General features: G+C 48.0%; 1 protein-coding gene across 1 annotated transcript in view; it reads left to right on the forward strand.

Moving 5' to 3' along the window:
- The window catches only part of MYO1D (myosin ID), a 154113-nt gene that overhangs the window by 30525 nt on the left and 99838 nt on the right, over positions 1–23750 (forward strand). Inside the window, exons 2-14 of the mRNA XM_039700853.1 lie at positions 5370–5578; positions 6481–6574; positions 7394–7559; positions 9276–9329; positions 10170–10265; positions 11339–11455; positions 12617–12820; positions 13953–14098; positions 14180–14294; positions 14934–15104; positions 19664–19734; positions 21572–21646; positions 23075–23207. Coding sequence (XP_039556787.1) covers positions 5370–5578; positions 6481–6574; positions 7394–7559; positions 9276–9329; positions 10170–10265; positions 11339–11455; positions 12617–12820; positions 13953–14098; positions 14180–14294; positions 14934–15104; positions 19664–19734; positions 21572–21646; positions 23075–23207 — 1651 coding nt within the window. The remainder of the gene's footprint in view (positions 1–5369; positions 5579–6480; positions 6575–7393; positions 7560–9275; positions 9330–10169; positions 10266–11338; positions 11456–12616; positions 12821–13952; positions 14099–14179; positions 14295–14933; positions 15105–19663; positions 19735–21571; positions 21647–23074; positions 23208–23750) is intronic.

Below are 23750 nucleotides of genomic sequence, written 5' to 3' on the forward strand. Positions count from 1 at the left end.
TACTGACTGGACAGTTTTTTGGTCTATTTTTCCAAGAGCAGCAGGAATATTTTAGCCATAGTTTTGCCAACACAAATCCTGTTTATCTGAGTGCTCTTGTGGGAGGCTGATTGTCTGTGAGACAGTTTATGAAGAATTTACTGAAAGGCTTGAAGTCCTGCTTGACAGCTGAATTTGTTTTGAGATTTACATAAAATAAAGTCTTTAAGCAGCACTGCACTCTCAGTAGAGACCTGGTATCACAGAGAAAAGGCCCAAGTGCCTGAGGCACAGAGTGAACTTTGCTTTAGGAAAGTCACTCACTTCCCAAAGCATGGGGACAACGGGGTTGCTCCTTTGGGTGACTGCAGGCTACTAATTCTTGCACTTACAAATATGGTAAATATGGCACTTACTGGTAAATATGGTTTCATTGCCAGAAATCTGCTTAAATTCCCTTCCTGCTGAACACATCCTAAAGGCCCATCCTTGGCTGTCCACAAAGATCTCATAATGAGCACAAGTTTTAATTAAATGTCTCTGCGTGGGTTTGCAAAGAGAATGGACTCAAAGCCTGCAGTCATGGACTTTTAATGTATATATTTAATGGAAAAAAATAACAGAGGCTTGTTACCTCATTTGGGAGAGTAACCCAAGCCAGTAGGATGTTTACAACAGGAAAAGGAATTGTCCCTGCTGTATGTACTGGAGGTGTGCAGCTCCTGGATCATTCTTCCCATGCACAGAGGAGGAAGAAAAAGCTGTGTGCCCATACCTAGTATTTCACTTTGTACTTTGGAGTTCACAGATAAGCTGGAAACAGAGAATAGTTTGAAACCACCAGTTTTGATTCTCTTAATCTTCAGTGGGACTAGGTTTGCTGCTGACTAGCACAGCTGAGGGAGCTGTAGCACTCCGGATTCTGTCCTGAATTATTTACTTTTCCTTAACATTTCCTTTCCCTGAAGGCAGAGCTGCACAGGCAGACTGAAAGCCCCTCTCAGTGGGTGTCTGTGCTGTGACCGACTGAGCAGGGTCTGTCCTGGGGAACGGTGGAACATCAGGAAGGGCTGAGCCCAAGGAGCTTCAGGGAGCACCTGCTGAGGGGTAAAGCTTTGGTGTGCCTGAAAGCAGAATGTGCTGCCAGTCTGTGAGCAGTGCTGAGAACAGAGCAGCTCAGGACCAGAGAAGGGCTTTTCCAGTAGAAAATGATCCAGAATACCAATGCCTGCACTTCAGCTCTCCTAAAGGAACACAAACCTGTGACCTGCTGTGTTTCTCCAGCAGATGCTCTGTCCCTGGGTTGTTGGACAGATGGGCACGGAGTGGCAGAGTGCGTTAGTGAGGAGCCGTTTGCTGGGTGTTCAGGGCTGGCAGCACTCCCCAAGGGCTCTTTGGCTTCTGGAGCAGATGAGTTACATGTCAATGATTAATTAGGAATTCCCTGTCTGATGTGAGTGCTCCAGCTCGGTGAGGCGTCTTTGTGCAACGGTCCCGTCCTGCAGATGTTGTTTGGGAGTGTGGGTTCCAAGTCTTGCCAACTAACTTTTCTTTATTTGTACTGAGTGCATTTGAAGTTGCATCATTTCCTCGGTAAGAACAGTTTTATTTTTGACTGGAGTGTTTGTCAGGTGGAGGAAATCCTAAATGTGAGTGCTCTCTGGTGGTGGAGATTTCTGCTTCAGTGTTCCCATTTCTGCAATGTATTTTCCAGGAGCAACTGCATGTGAATATGCCTTGTCTGGACTTAAAGATCCTGTTTTTTTTCAACTCCTTTCCCTAAAAATAAAAACTACAAAACAAAATAAACATGTATTTCTTGCCTTAGTGGATTTCTATCCTAGAGAAGAATTTCTCTCCCTTAAAATGATTTATATTCTGTGACTCACTGGTTTTTGTTTTCTCATTATCAATTGATGTTTTAATGAGGTAATAAAAACGTGTCATGAAAGAGCTGATGTTCCTCCTCAAAATAACCCACAAAGATTAAATACTGTGAATTGTTTTTTGGCTGCTCAGCTGCTGGAGAGAGGGGACAGAGGGGAGACTCGCTGGGGCTGCAGCTCCTCCCCAGGGGACAGCTCTGACCTCTGCTCCCTGTGACAGGGACAGGAGCCAGGGAATGGCTGGAGCTGTCAGGGGAGTTGGGATGGAGATCAGGGAAAGGTTCCTCCCCCAGAGGGGCTGGCACTGCCCAGGGAATGGTCCCAGCCCTGAGACTGCCAGAGCTCCAGGAGGGTTTGGACAGCGCTGCCAGGGATGCCCAGGGTGGGATTGTTTGGGGCTCTGGGCAGGGCCAGGGGTGGGGCTGGGTGATCCTTGGGGATACCTTCCAACTCAGGATATTCCATGATTCCATGACATTGATACAGAAATGATTCAAATGGAACTATTGCAAGGAAATGTTTTGTGTAGCACAAGCTGATGTGACTTCCATGAGATACAAAACAAGGTTTGACCCGGGTGTGTCACGCCAGGAGTGGATCCTGGGGTTCCTTTTATTAAGGACCTTTTTTTAATCGAGGAACTGCACTGTTGTTGCTTTGAGTAACAAAACCCCAGTTCTACATGTCACACCTCAGCACTAAAATGCCTGTGCTGGCTGTGAAAAGCACCAAATGGATTCATGGTCTTGTTTTGTCACCTTGCCCTGTAGAGGAATCGTAGGTTTAACACAGCTCAAGCTCCCCCTTTGCACTGCCCTCGTGGGTTGTTTTCTTAAGCTTTTCTGAGCTCTCCACGGGCAGGGCAAAGCTGCTCTCCCAGCGGAGCCCTGCAGCCGGGAAAGAGGCCCTGCTGTTCTTGGCCTGCTGCTGTGCTGAGCCGTGCTCGGGGATGAAAAGGGGCTTTATCAGCAGCGAGGGCTGAGGAGCTGGAGCTCCTGGAGGGAACACCTGAGCACAGCTCTGCAGTTTGATCTCTGGTGCTAGGAAAGAAAGAGAAATTAACTGAGATGTAAATGGGGGCGTCACTTGCTCATAAACTCTGTATCCCCAAAGCCAGTCTGGAGAGGTGCCTGTTTGTCAAGCCTGGAGACAGATCCTTCTTCCCCCTCATCTCCATCTGCCTTTTGCCACAGAGCTGAAGACACGACTCATCAGAGCCCAGTGAAACCTTTTAGAACTTGGCTTGGAGGCCAGTGTGGGATGTGCTGTGTGAGCTGAGCTGGGGGGAAGTGGCAGGCAGGATGTGAGGGTGTGAGCCTGCTGCCTGTGCCAGCACCCCAGCTGGAACCCCTCAGAGCCGGGCTCTGCAGGGACAGGCTGCAGGGACAGGCCTGCAGCTTCTGCTTAGGGGCAGAGGGTGCTGGCACTGCCCAGGCTCCCCAGGGAATGGGCACAGCCCCGAGGCTGCCAGAGCTCCAGGAGCCTTTGGACAGCACTTCCAGGGATGCCCAGGGTGGGACTGCTGGGATGTCTGGGCAGGCCAGGGGTGGGACTGGATGGTCCTTGGGGGACTCTTCCCACTCAGGACTTTCCCTGATTCTATGATTCACTCAGGGATGCTGAACTGTCACGGGAGGAAATTTAAACTGGGCTCTGGCAGTGCAAGTTTACATAATTCATTACTTAAGGAAGAGGTCAGAGTATTGGGTGCTGTGATGGTGGCTTGGCATGACACTGCAGCAGGAAAGGCCTTTATTTCTTTATTTCTCCTCAGCTAAAACAGACCCCCTCACACCCTCTGTATGGCCATGAACCCTCCAGCTGCTCATGGGGCTTAAAACCTCATCTACAATCTGCTGGATCTTTATTTTCAGCATCAGCAGTGCCTTGAGCAGCAGTTCTGTGCTGCTGCTTGGGAGAGCAGGCTCGGTGTTCTCCATTGGGTAATTCACCTTTTTTGGGTGTCCTCTCCAGGAGGTGGAATGATTCTGCTCATTGTGATGTCCTTGTGGTTTCCATTACCTGTTGATGTCCCAGTGTGACTTGATCTCCTCCATACCAGCAGTGTTGTGTGGGTTTGGTTTTTCAGGCTCTCCTCTATGTATGCAGAGTCCCTCATGGGCTCCCAGCCTGGTATCCAATCCCTTTGCACTTCTACCTGTTCAGGATCTTCCAAAAAAATAAAATTTGGGGTATTGGTATTGCTAATTATATTGACTTTATCTTTTCTAAAACATTACTGGTACCTTTCAAACAGCATATATATCAAAAATGTAAAATATCTTTGCATTTTAAGCCCATTATTATTTTGGGAAATGTGTACCAGGACACCTGCAGTTAAAAGTGATGTAGGAACAAGAGGATGTTTTGCAATTCTCGTGTCTCCCCAGTGCGGTATTCCAGGAGGAAGCTGGAGTGGGAGGCACCAACACTTCAGAAAGTGGAATGCTGGTTGCTGGATATTTCTTGAGTTTTATTACACCTGCTAAAAATTGGCGCTGCCAAGTTGCTGCAGAAAATTCTCAAATGAACAATAGAAAATGTCAGGGCTGTCACCACGTGGGGGTGGTAATAAATTCAATAAAGTAGCGCTGGAATTTGTGCCGGAGTCCGTCAGGATTCGAGGCTGCCGGGCGCTGTGGAGGTGTTCTGGTGCCATCTAATGTCGCGAGGTTTAAATACAGCTGCACACAGGGACTGGCTGCAAATGCAGGGCTTGTGTGTTGATCCCTCAACCTGCTGCCCTTTCTCCTCCTGAGAAACAAGTGCTGTGTAAATTCTTCAGCTGTTAATTTGGAATTATTCTAAGTTCTCCTCATAGTTAGCTTTAATAAAATGAGTGGTTTTTTTGGAAACATTTTCTAACTTAAACATTTTTTTTACATAGCATCGAGTTATTTTGTCTTGTTTGCAGAAGGAATCAAAGAGGCAGGTAGGGATAGGAATGGTGTAGTTTAGGGCTGTTTGCACGCATTGTTAGAAATGTTTCCTCTCTGGTGTAGCAGCAGTGATGATACCGAGGTGTCTTCCAGTGAAGCAGACTCATTGCTAGAGCTGAGAGGCTGCAATTCCTCCTGGGCTTCTGTCTTTGTTTACTTTCAAGTCTGATTAGACCTTTCAGAGAGGACTTCAGATCTTCTGCTGCTCTGGGCTGAGCTGGGCCATGGACAGCTGCAGAATGTGACAAAGGAACTTGCCTGTGCATCCCCTTTATGAAGCAGATTAAATTTGCTCCTCACACTCATGTTCACTTATAGTCAGTTGTAGAAACTGTAAATTCCACATCATGGATGTGGAAGTGGAGGCAGAAATGTCCTTTGCAGGTGGTGGAAGTCCAAGGCAGCCCTGGGCTGCGGTCCCTGTACCCTCGGGTCTGTGCTGCTGTGCCGTCCCTGCCCGGGGAGTGCCCAGAGCCGGGCTCTTGCTGTCGTGTTTGAACTGGGTGATGGATGGAGGAGTTCACCCGATGGTCCTGAACCTCTGCCTCTTGTCTCCTCTGGGCAGCTTCGAGAAGGGCCGGATTTACATCTTTATCGGGGAGGTGGTTGTTTCCATGAACCCTTACAAGAACCTGAACATCTACGGGCGGGACACGATCGAGCAGTACAAGGGCAGGGAGCTCTACGAGAGGCCTCCGCACCTCTTTGCCATCGCTGATGCTGCTTACAAAGCCATGAAGAGACGATCCAAAGACACCTGCATTGTCATCTCAGGTAGGCTGGGAGGGCTCTGCATGGTGATGAGCATCTGATCTGTGTGAAATTCCAGGCGGAAGGAGAATAATGGTTTAGCTAATGACAGCGTTTTATAAAAGAAACTTCATTAAGCTTAAAGCTGCTCATTTGCATTTGAATCCGTGTGTGAAGATCGGCACAATTATTTCTTATCTCATTCAAGAGCTGGTGCCAGCCAGGAGCTGGATCTGTGCCTGCAGAGGGATAATGTGAGCAGGAGCCCTGTGTCGGCTCCGGAGAGTGACCTGGGATCAGCAGAGCTGGGATCAGCGGAGCTGGGACCAGCGGAGCTGGGATCAGCGGAGCTCGGATCAGCAGAGCTCGGATCAGCGGAACTGGGCTTGTCACTCCTCAGGAGCTGCTGATTTTTGTCGCTGCCCTGACTGACCACTGTTTGTTCCCTGCTCCAATGCAAAGGCCGTGGCTCCAGCAGTGGGAGCAGGGCTGGTACCAGAGTGATCCCTGGCTGGATCCTGGCACTTCATTTCCTTGATGTCCCCGTGCTCAGGCAGCTCTGAAAGGAGAGAGCCCCGGGCTGGGGTGCTGAACAGTGGCCCCTTGTGCTGCTGCAGGCCAGGCTTTCTCCTCTAACAATATTCCTTTGATCCTCTGTGTGCCAGCCCTTTTCCCGACCTGTGGAATCTCACAGCACAATTGCTCAAAGTCAGCCCAGCAGCAGCAGCAGCAGCCTGGCAGGGTTATGGCTGTGTTTAGAAAACGTCCCAAGTGCACACAAAGATTGCTTTAAAAAGAAAAAACCAAACCGCCCAGGCACTGTTGGGGTAGAATTGAGCTCTTCTGTCCAATGATTTGTTTTGTTGGCTTTGGTTTTTGGTTTTTTTTTTCCATCTGTTTGGTCACCGTGGTGTTTCTGCCCCCAGGTGAAAGCGGGGCTGGGAAAACTGAGGCCAGTAAATACATAATGCAGTACATAGCAGCCATCACCAACCCCGGGCAGAGGGCTGAGGTGGAGAGGTAAGGCCTGGGCTGGAAAAGAAGGGAAATTCTCCTGCTTGTAGATCTCTTTCTGTGGGCTGTGTAGCACCACGTTATCACATGGTCTCTTGTACATGCTGATTTATACTTCATTTTTTCAGGTACTGCTTTTACTCTGGGAATTTTGCAGTATTAATTGCTGAAATCACATTGAAAAGTTTATTTTGAAAGTTCAAACTTTCAAAATCAAAACAGCATCTAGAAATACCATCCAGCCAATATCAGCTATCTAATGGCAGGACCCAATGATCCTAGAAGTCTTTGCCAATCTAAATGATTCTAAATCGCTTTTCCTGGGGCAAATTGCCTGAAATTTGGGTGGGCTAGAACACCACGTGGAGTGCAAGAAGTGCATTCTGTGACCTTCCAGGCTCACATGATTCTGAATTGCAAAATGTCCCTCTGTCCTGGAGTAAAAGCTTTGGAGCAAAGAATGTAGCTTTCTGCAGAAACAGACTTAAACCTACCCCGAATGAACTTTTGAAAATGACTTGAAAAATAGTTCAGAAAATTGGTTTTGGAATTCAAATGTGTATAGAAGCTGAATTTCTGGTGCTGATTTCAGGGTGGGGGTCTGGTCTTTGAACCAAGGAGCATTTGCTTCCTCTGAGGAGCGTTGCTGACAGCTCCCAGCTGATTTCCCGTGGGATTGCTGATGTCATCCACACCTGCCCAAATCTGCCATCAAAGAGCATCACTGCTGTCATTGAATTCCTCTGGAGAAATGGCTGTGAAAAAAAATCCCGTGGTGTGAGTGTTGAAGTCTCACCCTTTTCCATCCCTCCATCCCTGCTGCAGAGTGAAGAACATCCTGCTGAAATCCAACTGTGTGCTGGAGGCTTTTGGCAACGCCAAAACAAACCGCAACGACAATTCCAGCCGGTTTGGAAAGTACATGGACATCAACTTTGATTTCAAGGGAGACCCCATAGGTGGGCACATCAATAATTACCTGCTAGAAAAGGTAAGGCACTCTCCCTTCCAGGGTTGCAGCCTTTGCTGAAAAGACTTTTGCAATCTGGGCTTTGTCAGTAGAAAGTTTTCCGTTCAGACGTGTACAGCAGGTGAGGAATGAGGGCACGGAAAATAAATCCTAAAAATAAAGTTTTCCTCAGGAGTCAGGAAAGCCAGTGCAGTGCTGGCAGTGTCCTGTTCCTGGAGCACCATGACTTCCAGAGCTCAGCAACAACGGGGCTGTTACCCAGAGGATTTTGGGGGGGGGTGAAGTTTAATCTCAGTTTTTATTTTGGATACAACTTACCCTGTGCACAGCTCATGCTTTGCAATTCTTGCACTGAGCTCTCCCTGGAGAAGGAGATTTCCAGGGCTGTAGGGAGCAAGTGTGCTTGAGAAGTGTTACTTTGGAGTAACGCCACAGCCTTGGGTGAGCTGTTGATAGTGTTGTTGTTATATATTCAAAGTGATCCCGAGCATAATTATTTTTCTCATGTCATTAAGTGGTGTCTGGAAACACTGGAATATGCAAAACTGGAGAGCTCAGGCGTGAGCCATTAACAGTTCTTCCTGTGTGAGACACGTCTGGCTTTGATTATGTGTTTGACCACATCTGCCAACACCCTTTTTTGTTTGTGTTTCTTTTTTACTTCTCCCCTTATTTCCCTGAAGTCTATTTTCAGAATAAACACTTCATTTTAAAAAACAAAACAACAAACCCAAACATTTAACTTGGGTTACTTTGATGTAAAAAGAGGGCTGGGACTACAGCTGCAGTGACTTAAATCCTGATGATTTATTTATCCTGATTGTTTATTTCATATCCTTGACTTCTCCCAAGTTAAATTTGTTTTTGTTTGAAAGCAGTGGAGGCTCTGGCCCAAATACAAGCAGTAACAGACAGTGGCTTTGCAGCAGGAGCACATCAAATCATGGAATATCCTGGGTTAGAAGGGACTTGCCAGGGTCATCCAGTCCCACCCCAGACCCTGCCCAGACACCCCAAAATCCCACCTTGGGCATCCCTGGCAGTGCTGTCCAAAGGCTCCTGGAGCTCTGGCAGCCTCGGGGCTGTGCCCATTCCCTGGGGAGCCTGGGCAGTGCCAGCACCCTCTGGGGGAAGAACTTTTCCCTGAGAACCTAAGCCCCCCCAACACAGCCCTGTTCCCCATCACTCTTCATAGTTCAGACTTGTAGCATGAAATAAGGACACACTGCTGGTTGATTGAATGTCTGCTGCATTTAATCCTTTTTTGTGCTGTTTTACTCTGGTCTGGAATGAGGATTCTGGAATGGAGCTACAGTTCCCTGAAACAAGGCCCTTGTGTCAGAGCAGAGCACTCCCTTGTACAGCTGGGTGCTGTGGGCAGCCTGTCCTGGGGGTGTAGGAGTGGTGACCACCAGGTCCTGAGCATTTATCTGTAGTCACAGAGTCCTGGTTTTCATTTCCAGTGATTAAATAATTCTAAAACTAAAATGATGGTTTTTATTTGACTCTTCCATGAAAGCAGCCCTGTGGTGCCCACATGGGATTCCTGGGTGGAAGTAGGACATTGCAGCTGTTACACAAGCTGGTGCTTTTGACTGCAGACCTCAAGCTCCAGGGTCACACGTGTGTGATGGTGTTCCCAAGGGCCTGAGTGTGAGATGGGATGGATTTGGGGTGTCCTGGTGATGTGGGTGGCTGAGGGGACACTAACACCCAGCTCTGTGCTTTGTTCCCCAGTCCCGTGTGATTGTGCAGCAGCCCGGGGAACGAAGCTTCCACTCCTTCTACCAGGTTTGTGTTCCTTGGCTGGAGCAGTGGCTTGTCCCCAGCTTCCCAGACACTTGGGCAGAGCACTCAGGGCTTTCACCCTCTCATGTTTTGCAGAGGGTTCCCTTCTGCAGCATCTTGGGTGATCCTGGGTTCTTCAGTTCTCTGCAGGGGCCTGGGCTGGGAGGGAGTCTGGGAAGATGGATTGTTTTCTAACCTCCAGTCCCATATTAACACATTTCTAAACTTAAAAGGAAGCTGACTAAACAAATATGGTAGGACATTGGACTTTGAGTCACTGTTTTATGTGTAGTAAGCCTAATCCCTCTATTTTCTCTTGAAGCCTTTAGTCCATATGGAAGTAATTTGGTTTTTTGGATGTTCTTTAATGTCTTCCACATTGTGTGTTGGTTCCCCGTGTGTCCTTTGGGGGATATGGTCAGCCTATTAGCATAACCTTGATTCTGCACTGAGGGAAGGGGAGGTTTGTTTATTTTTTTCCACTTTTTCAGTACTCCACGATGGCATATTAGCACTTTCCTCATGGATGTGTTATTTCCAGGAGGAAAGTCTCTGTGTGGGCAATGTGCTTGCCAGGGCACAGCTGTGGCATGGCACAGCTGTGAACAGGTCTGGGAGGAGTTCAGGCTGTTTTTTTATACAGTTGTGACTCTAAAGGACAGTGATTTGTGGTGGCAGAGCCCTGCACCAGTGCAGGCCCTGTATCTTGCACATTGTGCTCCAGATATTGCAGTAGTAATTAACATTTTCATTATTTTGCTTGTCAAGCAGATGGATAAGAGGCAGAGAAAAGAAGGATTTTATATTTTTCATTCACCATTTCTTAAACCTCTCTTCATGCAGCTCCTGCAGGGAGGTTCTGAGCAGCTCCTGCGTTCTCTGCACCTCCAGAAGGATGCATCAGCCTACAGCTACATCTGCCCTGGGGCACAGATCAAGGTGAGGGCTCCAGGGACAGCTTAACATTGGAAGTGCTGCTGGAAATGCTCAAAGCACTGCTGAGCTAGCAGAAGTTGAGATCAGTGGGGATGTGTAGGCAAAGGTGACACTGGTGTGCTGTTTGTAATGAGGTTTGTGGTGCTACAAGATAAAGCACAAGTGTTCTTAGAATCATAGAAAAGATTTACATCTATTCTGCTTAAAATATACAAATACACCTATGCATGCTGCTTCTGCTTATAAACAGCAATAAAATGATTTATTAATAAATGCAGGTGTGGATGTTTGGCCCATTACCAGTGTCAGACATTCCATGCTCCATAATGGGTACCTTAAACTGCCTTCTGGAGCAAAAAGCCAGAAGATCTGCTGCATTTTTTTGCAGCAGATCTTTGAGTTAGTGAAGGATTGAGTCTTCATGTCTGACTTGTCCTCAAGGGGGAACTCTGAGCAGGAAAGAAGGGAACAAACTCATGAGTTTTTAGACAACAAGATCCTGAACACTTCAGATACATCTGGAGCTGTCCCTAGTGTTGTCCCTGTGCAGCAGGGTCCAGACCAAAGGCTCCGTGATTTCCTAGGTGCTTTGTTGAGATGCACTTTGGTACAGAAACCCAGAGACCTTCTCCCATACCAGATTATTCTCTTTAAAAACGTGTATTGAAAACAAACCCAGGAGGCTGCAGGGAGGGAGAGGCTAATCTTGAGAGAGGTGGAGAACAGAGATTTCCTGCTGGTGCTCTGCAGCTCTGCTCATAGGGTCTGTGACTGCACAAATTGTCCCTGTTCTTCTGGGATTTTTAATGAACTCTTTCTCAGCAAATTCCACTGGGAAATTTATTGTGCTGTGGTGGATTTCAGTGTCTCCTGCTGCCAGAATATGTGTGTGCAATGCAGGGTTCAGGGTCCAAGCACGCAGGATGGCATTGGAATAAGCTGGGAAACCTCATGACAGTGTCTTGCCTCTGAGAAACATCAAAGTGCATCTTGTTTCCCATGGGCTTGTAAAATCCTTGCTTCCTTGCAGCTGACTTCCATTAAATCCCCCATCCCAAACTTCTCTCTTCCCTCAGTGTTCCATCAATGATGGAGCCGAGTTCAAGGCAGTCGCTGATGCCATGAAGGTGATTGGCTTCAAGCAGGAGGAGATTCAAACTGTCTACAAAATTGTGGCAGCCATTCTGCACCTGGTAAGCTCCCTGCCCGTGGGTATCCATCCCTGAACCCATCCCTGGGCTGTTCCTCAGGAGGGCTTGTACTGCCAGCAGCTCTGATTTTCCTGCTGCAGAAGCCCTTGGAAGCTCTGGTGGCTGGGAAGGTGTCCAGCTCACAGCTCCAGTGGTGAGAGCAAGCCCTTGCTGGAGCAGGGCACTGCAATGATGATCACATGTATTCCTGTATGTTCCAGATCCCAAAACAGGCATACCACTAAGTGCTGGGAGCTGTTGTATGTTCTGAAAAAGGAACTGGGGTTTGGCAGTGAGGCGATAGGGAGCTTCTTACCTTCACCTCAGTGATGCTGCTTCACTTCATGGTGAAGGTTGATCACAGGAAACACAGGAAACCTCTTAATTCTTTGTGCTCTGAGACTGAGGGGATCCTTCCTTCTCGTGGATCCTTCTGGGAGCCATAGAGTCTCCTCCCCTGCACCACAGCAGGGAGGCCCTGTGGCTCAGCTCTCGTTTTCCTGAGGAAGGAGGTGGGCAGGAGGAGGGTAGCAAAGAGCAACTTTATTCCAGCTCCTTCTCCTCTCTGGGATGACAGTGCTGGGAAGGAAGGGAGACAGAGCAGAGTGAGGCCATGCAGGCAGGCTGGGGGACAGCCCTTTGCTGTGGATCACCAAGGGGTGTCAACTGCTTAATCCTGGCACACAAGGTAGCCGGGAGCAGAGCTGTGGTGGTGGGATGCTGCCAGTCCAGTTCCCCTGGCACTGACCTCTCAGCTTGCCCACGCCATTCCCATTCCCTCTGTGGCAGTAGCACTGCCAGGGAAATTGCAGCCAGTGGTTTCATGGGCAGCTGCAGTGAAGAAAAATGCTACATCCAGCTTTTGCATACATGGTGCAATTCCCTGTCCCTGGACTCTGAATCTTGGGATGGTGTTTGATTAAATCTTGGAAAGTGTTTGTTTGTCCCAAAAGCTGAGCTGAACACTGAGCAGGAATGCTTTGCTTTGAGAAAGCCCTTGCTGCTCCCACTGACGTTGGAGGTTTGAGGGTGTGGATGTGCAGGACCCACCTTCCACTGTGGCAGGAGATTTCCAGCCTGGAATAGCAGGTGGAAAATGGATGGACTCGGGGTGTTCTGGTTCCTGTTGGTAAAGGGCAGATGGAGAAATGCTGCTGATTGCAGGGGAGCCTGAAGTTCTATGTGGATGGAGACACTCCCATCATCGAGAACAGCAAGGTGGTGTCGGTCATCGCCGAGCTCCTGTCCACCAAGGCCGAGCTGGTGGAGAAGGCGCTGCTGTTCCGCACGGTGGCCACGGGCAGGGACGTCATCGACAAGCAGCACACGGAGCAGGAGGCCACCTACGGCAGGGACGCCTTCGCAAAGGTGAGTGCAGCCCTTCCTTGCACTGGTGTGTGACACTCACACACACATCTCTGCCCGTGGGCTGAGGTGTGCAGCAGGGAATGGCAGTGCCAGAACTGCACATTTCTCAGTGCTCAGTCCCAGGAGGAATCCTGGGTGGGTCAATAAGCACAGGGCTTGCTGTACATCATGCAGATTTCTTTCTGAATCTACAGGCTCCTGAATTCTGTAGGGGTCTGTGGCACCTCTCCATCCCTGCCCTTCCAGCAGGGATCCAGCTCCCTCAGCCAGCAGTGCCAGGCACACCGAGGAGAGGATGGGCTGCAGGCTGGGCTGGCATCTGCAAATGTGTCATACAGGGAGGAATTTGCTGTGAAATAGGATCCTCAGCTTCATTTTGCAGTTAAATTCAAAGAGTAGAGAATGGAACTGTAGCATCTAGAATTCATGTTGGAAACATAAAGTGGTATTTAAAAAAATTTTTTATGAAGAATTGTAGAATGGTTTGGGTTGAAGCAACCTTAAAGACCATCTTGTTCCAACCCCCTGCTATGGGCAGGGACACCTTCCACAGGAAACGTGAGTACTGATGGCAGGAGTGACAATTGTTCCTCCTCTGCTAAGAAATCAAATTATAAGAGAGGAATGGATGAAGTTATGAAAGTCATTGATAATTAACTTGACTTCTTTTCCTGAGATAATGTATTTACCCAGCTTCACAGCGCATTTTGAACATGAAGACTTTGAAGACACCTCTGCCTATAGAACATCATCTTTGTGAACGCTGAACAGGATTATTTTCCTGTCATTGTGTTCAGTTGTTGAGTTTCTGTGACTGACCTCTCTCTTGCTCTTCACTATTGTTAAATAATTCTCAGGAATGGTACTTATTAGGCAGCTGAAAAGCTGACTGGAATCAAATTAGGGAACTGCTGCTCCCAGTGACCTCACTAGGATTTCAACTTGGTATAAATGAGTTTTGGAAGAAAGAAAATAAATACTTCCATAGAATGTTTTATTCAGTCAGTAGCTGCTCACTTTCAGCAGAACATGACCTGCAGCTTTGATGGAGGCCTGGAATGAGCTGTGATGAATTTCCTGGGAAGAGCTGAGGCGGGTGCAGGCAGGAGCCCTCAGTCTGTGTTTCCTGCAGGCCATTTACGAGCGTCTCTTCTGCTGGATTGTGACACACATCAACGATGTCATCGAGGTGAAGAACTACGACACCACAGTGCATGGCAAGAACACAGTCATTGGGGTCCTGGATATCTATGGCTTTGAGATATTTGACAATAACAGGTGAGCCACCTTCTAAAGCCCAGTGTTGTGCCCTTGCCTTTCCCCGAACACTCATCACCTTTTCTTCTCATGTTTTTGCAGCTTTGAACAATTCTGCATTAATTACTGCAATGAAAAGCTGCAGCAGCTCTTCATTCAGCTGGTTCTGAAGCAGGAGCAGGAGGAGTACCAGCGAGAGGGAATTCCCTGGAAGCATGTGAGTGCTTTGGCAGAGGAGGGAGAGGTCGGTGTGAGGTCAGTGTACCAGCACAAGTGCCAGCCCTGAAGTTGTTCCACATGCAGGCTCCAGTTGATGGCACATCTGTGTCCCTGCCAGCTGTCCTGCCAGGCTGGGATCAGGCTAGGGCAGGAGCTCCCAGTCACCTCACCACGTGTTTCCTTGGGAAAATATGGGACTCCATGTCTGAAATGAAATCTATTGTGGCACCTCTGTGATGCCACACACGTAACTGTGGTTTTCTGTGCTGAGTGCTTATAGATTTTTATATTTGTTGATGGTAATATGTAAAAATCTTGACTTTCCTTGTTCAAACTCTCTTCAGAATGCCAAGGACAGGATGTGCAGTGTCACTGTAGTGACTGCACACAGCTGAATTGTAAAAGACATTTTAAAGAGTATTCTGCAGCAGAGGTCTTGAGATGTATCTGAGGGGTTTGAAAAATCACTTTCTGTGCTGTTCAGTGTAGGAGAGCAGCCTGCTTTGTCTGGAATCAGAGATTTGCACACTGGGAGCTGATTGCACTTCGCTGTCACACAGGCTGCTGGGGCCAGCACTGGTATCCTCCCATTTCTGCAGCCAAGGTCACCAACACCCCTGTCCTTTGTTTCCTGCAGATTGATTACTTCAACAACCAGGTTATTGTGGACCTGGTGGAGCAGCAGCACAAAGGGATCATTGCCATTCTGGATGATGCCTGCATGAATGTGGGGAAGGTCACGGATGAGATGTTCCTCGAGGCCCTCAACAACAAACTGGGGAAGCATGCACACTTCTCCAGCAGGAAGGTAACCCACAGACCTTGTTGTCCTCTGCTGTCCCTTCTCCATCTTCCGAGGTGGAATGGAATGAGAAAAAGGGATTTAGGGGTGGCTGGGTTGGAATCACTGCAACAAAGTGTGAGATGAGGAGCCCGGAGCAGCTCCAGCCGCAGAGGAACCCGGCAGAGGGAGCTCCAGCACATCCAGTGGCTCATCCCTTTTATTCCGGGATAAAAGGAGCCTGAGCTCGTGCCTTGACATATCATGATGTCATCTGGAACCAATCGATACGCCGGCTCGGCCCACGTGTTGTTCTTCCCAGGCTGCTCTAATACATAGTGACAGTGAAATTATTCACACTCCTGCATTATTACAGCACTGTCATTTGGGCTTTTTTCATCGTCATTGGCTGCAGAACGTGCTCGTCTCCCACTGCACCTCAGAGCACCCAGGCCCCTCGCCTGGCTTTGTCTGGGCTACAATGGGTGAATTAAAAGGCTTCATTTATTCCTCACTTGGCAGCAGATTGCAAAATGGTCACCAGCCTGATTAATTTGAGAATCTTTCACACATAGTAATCAAATAAGGGCCTTTAGTTTGACGTGTCTCTACTCAGAAACATTGTCTAAAATGTATGGCTCAGAGTGCTGGTCCCCCCTGCTCCCTCCCACCCCAGCACAATATTTTATGTAGGTCAGAAGTACCAAATTAGCCTGGTTGTGTAAGATATGTGCTAAAGGCTGCCTCCGGGAGGCCCGGGATAAACAATGGATCTGGCTGGGGCTGTCTGAGGAGAGGCCAGGATGAAAGTAAACCAAATCCACTTTTTCCTTCCAGATAATAATTTTCCTTAAATGCCCTTTTGCTGCAGCACACCTGATGCACACCAGCCAGGTGCACCTGAGCTCAGGGAGGGGGACAGGGAGCTTGATTCCAGTGCTGACCCACATTTCATGTGCCCCAGCAATGACATGGAACGTTCTGAGAAAACCCACATGAAAACAAGTGTGAGGCTTGGCCTGGGTTCCTGCTTGGATACAAACTGCTTCCTTCAGTGGTAGTACTGGGGGGATGAAGCAGGGATCCTCTGCAGTAGGGTGCTGGGGGGTGGTCCAGTTTCTGGAACTGTCTGGTCAGTGAATGTAGAGAAAGGAGTTTGGTTTCTGTTCTGTCCTTGCACCCACATCTGCCCAGGGGAAGGGGCTCTGCCACAGAGGGAGCAGGTGGTCCTTTAGTGCAGTGGCAGAAGGGGATGGAATTTCAGGAGGTGCTATGGGAGGCTATAAAATGAACATTTAAAAATAAAATCTGCTCGAGTCCTTGCCTTTGGGAGTCCCCTCTCAGCAAGGAGACATTAAAGGGCAGCACTGCCAGCTGCAGCGTTCCTCAGCAGGAGGTGGCGTTGTCAGAAACTGCCTGCACAGGCTAAGAGGGAGACAAGGAATCCTGCTATAAATAATGTTTATGGAGGGGCTGATGGATCTGCCTGGCTTGCTAATTTCTAGTTAAATCAATAGAGCCTTGAAAACATTGACCCATAAACCTCTCAGCATAATTATTATCTTTTCTCCCTATCACATCTCTGCAGACATCCCAGAGCTCTTCTTCAGTCCCACCCAGAGCTGCTGTGGGAAGCCTGAGCCTTCTGAGCCAGGCTCTTCTAACCTGGATTAAAACAAAGGGCTTGATTCCATCTCATTCCCTGCCTTTGCAGACTGCAGTGGTTCCATGCAGATCCTGTAAAGTTCCACACAGATGGGAGCTGTTCCCAAAGAGTTAAAGTGCATGTGTTGGGAGCAGCTCCCATGCCTCAGCCCAGTTCATGCTCCACTGCTCCCTGCAGAGCATGCTGCACACAGGCTCCATGTGGAGAAGCTCTGGGGGGCTGTGGTGCCCTAAATAGTCGTGTCCTACTTTGTGTAGCCGGCTGCTCCGCGCTGCCGGCGCCCTTGGCCTGGGGAAGGCCAAACGAGCCAGGACAATGCTGGTAACACTTCTACCAGCAGAATTTGTGGGAGAATTTTGTGTTCCTGGAGCGTGGCCTGTCCTCCTTGGGTTTGTCTATTGCTAATCTGGATGTGCAGATGTGCCAGCTGTTCGAGTGGCCCTTCCCAATATGACCTTTGTATCCTCAACCTCTCCATTTATTTCCTGTTGGTATTACACTTTGGAAGGATCAAGTGCAGTGACAGACAGTCCATGAATGCCTCAATCTTCAAATTGTGGAGAGCATCAATCTCAACAAACTGGTTGTGAAGGGAAAAGTATCAGAAGGTCCATTCCAGTCCACCTGATGTTGTGTCTCCCAAAACACTGGACGGTGGTGAATGCCCAAGTGAGAGCCCAATACAGGACAAATGTGTACTGATAACCTGACATGCTCCCATTCTTCAGGGACCTGCAGCCCAGGAACCTCCTGGTCTTCTTGACAGGGTTTTTGTGTGCTCTTCTTGCTTTTTAAATTGACAAAGAGTTCCACAGCTCAAATACTCAAGTGAAGAGCTTCTTCCTCCCTGTTTCCCTCCCTCCTCCATTTTCCATTTTAGATTACACCTCTCACCTCCTTAGTTTTTAAATGGCAGAAGACAGTTCTCTTTGCCTTCCATTAAATCATCCTCACGTTTTTTTGCCATCATCTCAGGCATTTCTTTCCTAACCCGGGGAAGCTGAGTTTGTTGGCCCATCCTCCCAGGGCAGTCAGTCACAGGGAATGGGTTTTGCCCTTTAAGCCTCTCCCAGTTGTCTGTGTCCTTTTTGAGATGAACGAGGATAGTTAAGGTCCCTGTTGAGTCAGGAAGGGATGGTTTGGGGCCCATCAGTTCCTGTGAACTTTGCCCTTTCTCAGTGGGAGTCCCTGCCCTGCTGGGGAGCTCCATTTGCTCTGCTTTGCCCTCATTTAGCTGCGGGTGTCTCCTGCAGCTCTTCCCTCAGTGACTGAGTGCCCCCACCCAGCCCTACGACCTTCCCTTGCCCTCAGATTATGGCTCATTTCAGATGCTGTGAAAGCACTGACTCAGGGCAGGCTCCCACAGGATTCCCATCTTTCCAACACCTTTCTCCTGTCTTTACTGGCCCTTGAAAGCTGTGAGCTGTCAGTGAGGAGCCTCATGGAAGGGCTCACAGAAACCCAGGCAGGTGATCCACTGTATCAATGGACTTGCTGGTCTTTTTTTTCACTAATTTCAACTGCTTTATCCGGGAAACACAAAGCTGGGACAGAATCACTCCTCTGGAAAAAGCCAAACCAGCAAACAGCAAAATCCCTGATTGCTGTTATGGCTCCTTCCAGCCTCTCCAGAGCTGGATGAGCTTTCAGGGGAGCTTGTGCTGCCAGTTGTGCCCTGTCTGGTAGAACAGACACATCTCTTTTGCAATTTGGTAGTTACCCCTTTTATAGACTTGTTGGTTTGAGTTGTGTGTTTGGGTAGCTGAAAAAGGCACTCCCCAGCCCCCTGCTGGGAACAAAGCTGAAGCAAGAAAAATGCCTTTGTTTCCCTGGTATTGCCTCGTTTCTTCATTTTCCCTGTGTTCTGTTGCACCTTGGTCATCCATCAGCTCTGCAGCTCCTGGTCCTCCCTGCTCCTGCCATGCTGGACTTCTCACACCTCTAGGACCTCCTGGGGACCTTGGTACTCACACTCCTTGGGCTTCTCCTGATTAATTTTGTGTAAAATATATTGTGGGTTTTTTTTTTTTCATCCGTTCTTACACTTTGAACCAATCTATTTTGTGTTCTTGGACACAGGTGAATTTTTTGAGTATATCTCCCTACTCCTAATCATCTTCCTGCCCTTCATTTCAACCATGATAATTTCCTCCACTTTTTGTGAATAGCAGATATCTGCTCATAGCCCTTTGTGTTGTTAAATGCTGCCTGCAAAGACTTAATTCATCTCCTGCTCCTTTTGCCTATAACAAAATCCTCATTCTTATCTCATACCTCTTTTTTAATTAAGCCAACCCTGATGGATTTTTTGGCTCCTGCTATTCCTGAAGGGATGAGCGTGTCACAGCCACTGCTGCTGAGCAGCTGCCACGGGGCACTGGACATCTTGTGTTGTACAGAAGGAATGGGATGGGATGGGAATCTGAGCCTGGAGCAGTGGGTCTGCAGGGGGTTCCCTGTTTGAGGGGTGTCAGATGACCAGGAGGGGTCTGGCACTGAACAAGCCTTGCTGCTGTCACAGCAGTTGGCCCATTTCTCTGCAGAGGAGTTACACTGCAATTGCAAAAACACATAAAGGAAGACTTAAAAAAGTAATAAATTAACTCGTGGGTGCAATGTTTCTCTACAGGCACGAGTGTTCTTTTTGCATAATGGTGTTTCTGAGATAGTATCAATTTCTTCATAAAATTATAGGCTCTTGCAGCTTCATTTGTACAAGCACACGTTCTTACAGTGCATCCATGAAAACATTTTCCAGCAGTGGCTTTCACATCTGCACATGCACATAGAAAATGGAATTCCTGTAGTTCCCAGTGCTATTTTGAAGGCAGGTTGCTCTTCCGTGGAGCTTGTAAATCCAGGGGTGGTGTTTTAGTATCAATCCATGGGTGGTATTTTAATGTATGTGAATTTGTTTCAGCTTTGTGCCACAGACAAAACGCTGGAGTTCGACAGAGACTTCCGGATCAAGCACTATGCCGGGGACGTGATGTGAGTTTTCCTCTGAAATAAAGTTGCACATTTTATTTTTGTCTTCCCAGCAGCTCTGAAGTGGTACAATATTCTGATTTACTGCTTCTTCTGGTGCAAGCCAGAATAGCTGTCACACACAATTACAGAGTGCAGCGCTTGCTTATCAATTAAATCTTCTGCTGTTGCCTTGCTCTGCAGAGTGGGAATTTGTACTTGGAGTGAAACAAAAGGAGAGCAGGGGTGGGGGGTGAGGGGAGAGCAGTGCTCCAGGGGAAGAAAAAGGGAAAAAAGGCAGCAGTGTTTATGCAAGAAAGCTACACTGAGCTAATAAAGTCTGGTTTAGACATCTGTTTGGTGTGATTATATAACTCTGGCCTTAGATTCTCCAATCAGTTGGAGCAGGCTGAAGCCCAGGGGAGAGATAACCTGCAGGAGGGATCAGGGCAGGAGGGTTGGGAAGTGCTTGCAGGAACAAGTGCAGGAGGTGACAGCAGTGGGAATGGAGAGTGAGTGGAAGTGAGGGATGCACATGGTAGAAACCATTTGCTGGGAAAGTTGTTCTATGGAATATCAGTGGAGTAATTTAATGGTTTAGGATTTGTGTAATTTCCCATGCCAGAAGAAAGGGAGTTGCTGAAGGAAGAATTAATGACTTCTTTTACCTTGGTATTAATTTTACCTTTAATTTCCAAGAACAACCAGTGTGATCAGTCTAGAGCCCATATAGCATTAGCAGATTATCTTCTGGAATCTTTGCTGAGCAGTTCCTGACAGACATCCCTGATTTTAGGGGGTTTTGGAGGAGAAAATACAAGGTGCTGTCTTAGTGGTTGAACCTTCTGAACTGCCAGTGGCTGACAAATGGTGTAAAAGAAAACTGAAATGTGGAAGGAATCACAGATAGTTCAGGCCCAGATCTTACATGGAGCCCTAAGACTTGAGGGTGGGCAGGCCCTGGCACAGGGAGCCCAGAGCAGCTGTGGCTGCCCCATCCCTGGCAGTGCCCAAGGCCAGATTGGTGGGGCTTGGAGCAGCCTGGGACAGTGGAAAGTGTCCCTGCCATGGCAGGGGTGGCACTGGATGCCATTTAAAAGGTTCTGTTCCATGACTCTGTGATTTGAGGATGGCTCCATACAGGGATTTGCAGGTTGTGGGTTGATCCCAGAGTCTGGAGGTTGGGTGCAGCTTCCCAGGATGGGATCTGGAGCTCAGGAAACATCTGCATGGCAGTCACTGAATGGGGAGACTTTGGACCTTTTCTGTGAGGACAGACCACTGCCTGCCTTGAGACCTGGAGAAGAGATGAAACCCTGGAGCACTGCCCTCCTCCAGTGGTGTTCCTGTGGGAACAGAGGAAGGAAGGAATCTCAAGTGTGTGTGTTCCTGTGTGTGCTGATTCCCAGGGCAGCTCCCAGTCACTACTCAGAGGCTGCTCTGGAACTCAGACTCTCCACTGCGAGAGGGGCAGACTGCACAGATTGAAAAGCAAATCTGAATTCCTCTAGGATTTAACACAAACACACACACTCAGCTTGGAGACAGAATCCTGAGTGTGACTCCTGAATTTGGGCCACCCACCCCCTGCCCAGGTGCTGTGATGTGTCTCAGGCAGCACCTGCCCAGCTCCAGGAGCTCTCTGAAGCCAGGGGAGCTCTCCTGTGCTGGAGGGGGAGCTGGGCCCAGGGAGCCAAGTGTCACACTCTGCTCCTGCAGCCCTTCGATGGGCTGGGAGCAGGGTTGGATCAGCAGCTGCTGTGTCTGTGGGAGTGCAGGGATGCTGATTCCACAGCTACCAGCAGCTCACAGAAGGACTTTGCTACTTGCAATTAACTCCATTTTTCCTGTATTTTTTTAGTTACTCTGTCACTGGATTCATTGATAAAAACAAGGATACTTTATTTCAAGACTTCAAACGCCTCATGTACAATAGGTAAGAATTTTAATGAGATGAATTTTAATCTGGTTTGTCAGAATCCTTCTTTGTGGAGTGATGCTATCAGAGACTCAGGTTTTCAGTGATTCTGTCCTCAATGTGTGTGAATAAACACATTGCTTTGGGATTTGATCTTTGTACATCTCTTGTGACCCAGAGGCTGTTAGTTGTATTTTTCAGGTTAAAGTTATTCTGTACATGTTGTTTCTGTTCTGATGCAGCCTTTAATTGAACAGAATTTAAAGTGGTTTTTTTGAAACCAACTGATTGTGCAATCAAAATAGTGCAGAGCTTGCTTGTGCTGCCTGATTTTTCTAACCCATTGCAGATTTATCATCACTGCTCTGTCTGTAATCAGTGCTAAAGATACTGGGGACCTTTGGTCAACAACAGATATCCTCACCTCACCTAAAACACCCTGTTTTGAAAGAAAATGAGGAGTTAGGTGTGAATCCTTTCATGTCTGCAGTGATGTGAGAAGTGAAAACCATGAGGTCATGTGTTGGGCAAGCAAAAGTTGCCTTGAGAAGCAGATTTGAAATCCTGTCAGAATGTGGGTGGAAGTCCCCATGGAGCTGTTTTTCTTCACCTGGTGTAAAACATGTCCTCATTTTGGAATCTGCAGCTTTCAGGGCCCTGCTCAGAGGACAGTGAGCACAAACACCCTGCAGTGGTGGGCACTGTTTACCTGTGCAGATGTTAAATTGGTCTGCAGCCCTTTGCTTGACTGGCTGTGCTCCCCTGAGCAGTCCCACTGTTCCTGTTTTCAACAGTTCCCATTGACCAGAAACCTTGCAAAATATTTGCTGTGTGGTTTTATCAAATTTAGCCTGTTTTCTGTGAAGTCTCTGGAAAATCCTGTTCCCAAACACCACTTCAGCACATTAAAGCCTGTGACTGATTGGCCATTAGATTGCTGGAAATGTGCTCAGTTTTTGTCTGTTCCTGAACTCTTGCCATCCATCAGGGCCAGTTTACCTCACTCTGAACTCTTAGAAAATGCAGGCTAAAGTGTATAAATTACTTTATATATCAAGAGAGGTGCAGAAATGCAGCTTAAACACAGGTGACAGGTTCTAAGGGAGGCTGGTGTGGGTCTCCCTCTCCTTTGTGTTGATTAAATTCCTTCTGTTGAAGGCAGTGAGGCAGCTCCTGCCTTTGATGGATCACTCTGTGGGATATTCTCTGTCTTATTCCTGCACATCCTGATCTGAAGGCAGAATGTGCTGGTTGTTTTTCCAGAATGTTCAGTTGTAAGCTTGAACTTGCTCTTAAGAGCATGAACTGTTGTGCCCAGGAGTCTCACCCTGGCTTGGGTGATGCCCTGTGAGCTGGAAGCAGCAGTGGGTCTGGGTAGAACCAGCTGTTGTGTTGTCAGTGCAGTGGAAGTGCTGGGAGACTGCAATTAAAGACATTCTCTCCTAGCTCCAACCCTGTGTTGAAGATGATGTGGCCTGAGGGGAAACTGAGCATCACTGAGGTCACCAAGAGACCTCTGACAGCAGCTACTCTGTTCAAGAACTCCATGATTGCACTGGTGGACAACCTGACACTGAAGGTAAAGATTCCTGTTTCAAAATTGACTTCTGATTAGAAGAGTGTGGCTTCTCCCTGGAGAGATTCCCACCTTCCCCTCACTGCCATCCCTCAGGGGCTAAGCTGATCAAAGGCAGAGTAGCCTTGTCTGTGCCAAACAGGCTTTGGCTGGGCAGGTCTGGAGGGAGGGTCACCTCCATCCCCCATGAAGAAGGTGGATTTTTGGCTCCTCCATGACCAGTGCATCTTTCACTTGTAGGAAAGCCAGTCTGAGTTGTGGTTGTTATTATTATTATTATTATTATTATTATTACTACTACTACTATTATATAAAATCATGTTTAGCAAAGCTCTTTGGGCAGAGGGCCCAGAGGATGCTGTTCATGGTGGAGAGATGCTCTCTGGCTTCCCATGCCAATGGAATACAATACAGACAGACCTGTTTGAGTTCCTTCTTTCCTCCTCTTTGCCATGCCAGAGGGTGAGGAGGGAAAGCTTTTATCTCAGTCCATATTTCAGTTTGGTGGTAGAAGGCATTGCTTGGGCAAGCACCACATTGTGTGAT

The sequence above is a fragment of the Passer montanus genome, unplaced genomic scaffold (genome assembly GCF_014805655.1).
Source record: "Passer montanus isolate IOZ18808 unplaced genomic scaffold, ASM1480565v1 scaffold145, whole genome shotgun sequence".
NCBI classification, from domain to species: domain Eukaryota; kingdom Metazoa; phylum Chordata; class Aves; order Passeriformes; family Passeridae; genus Passer; species Passer montanus.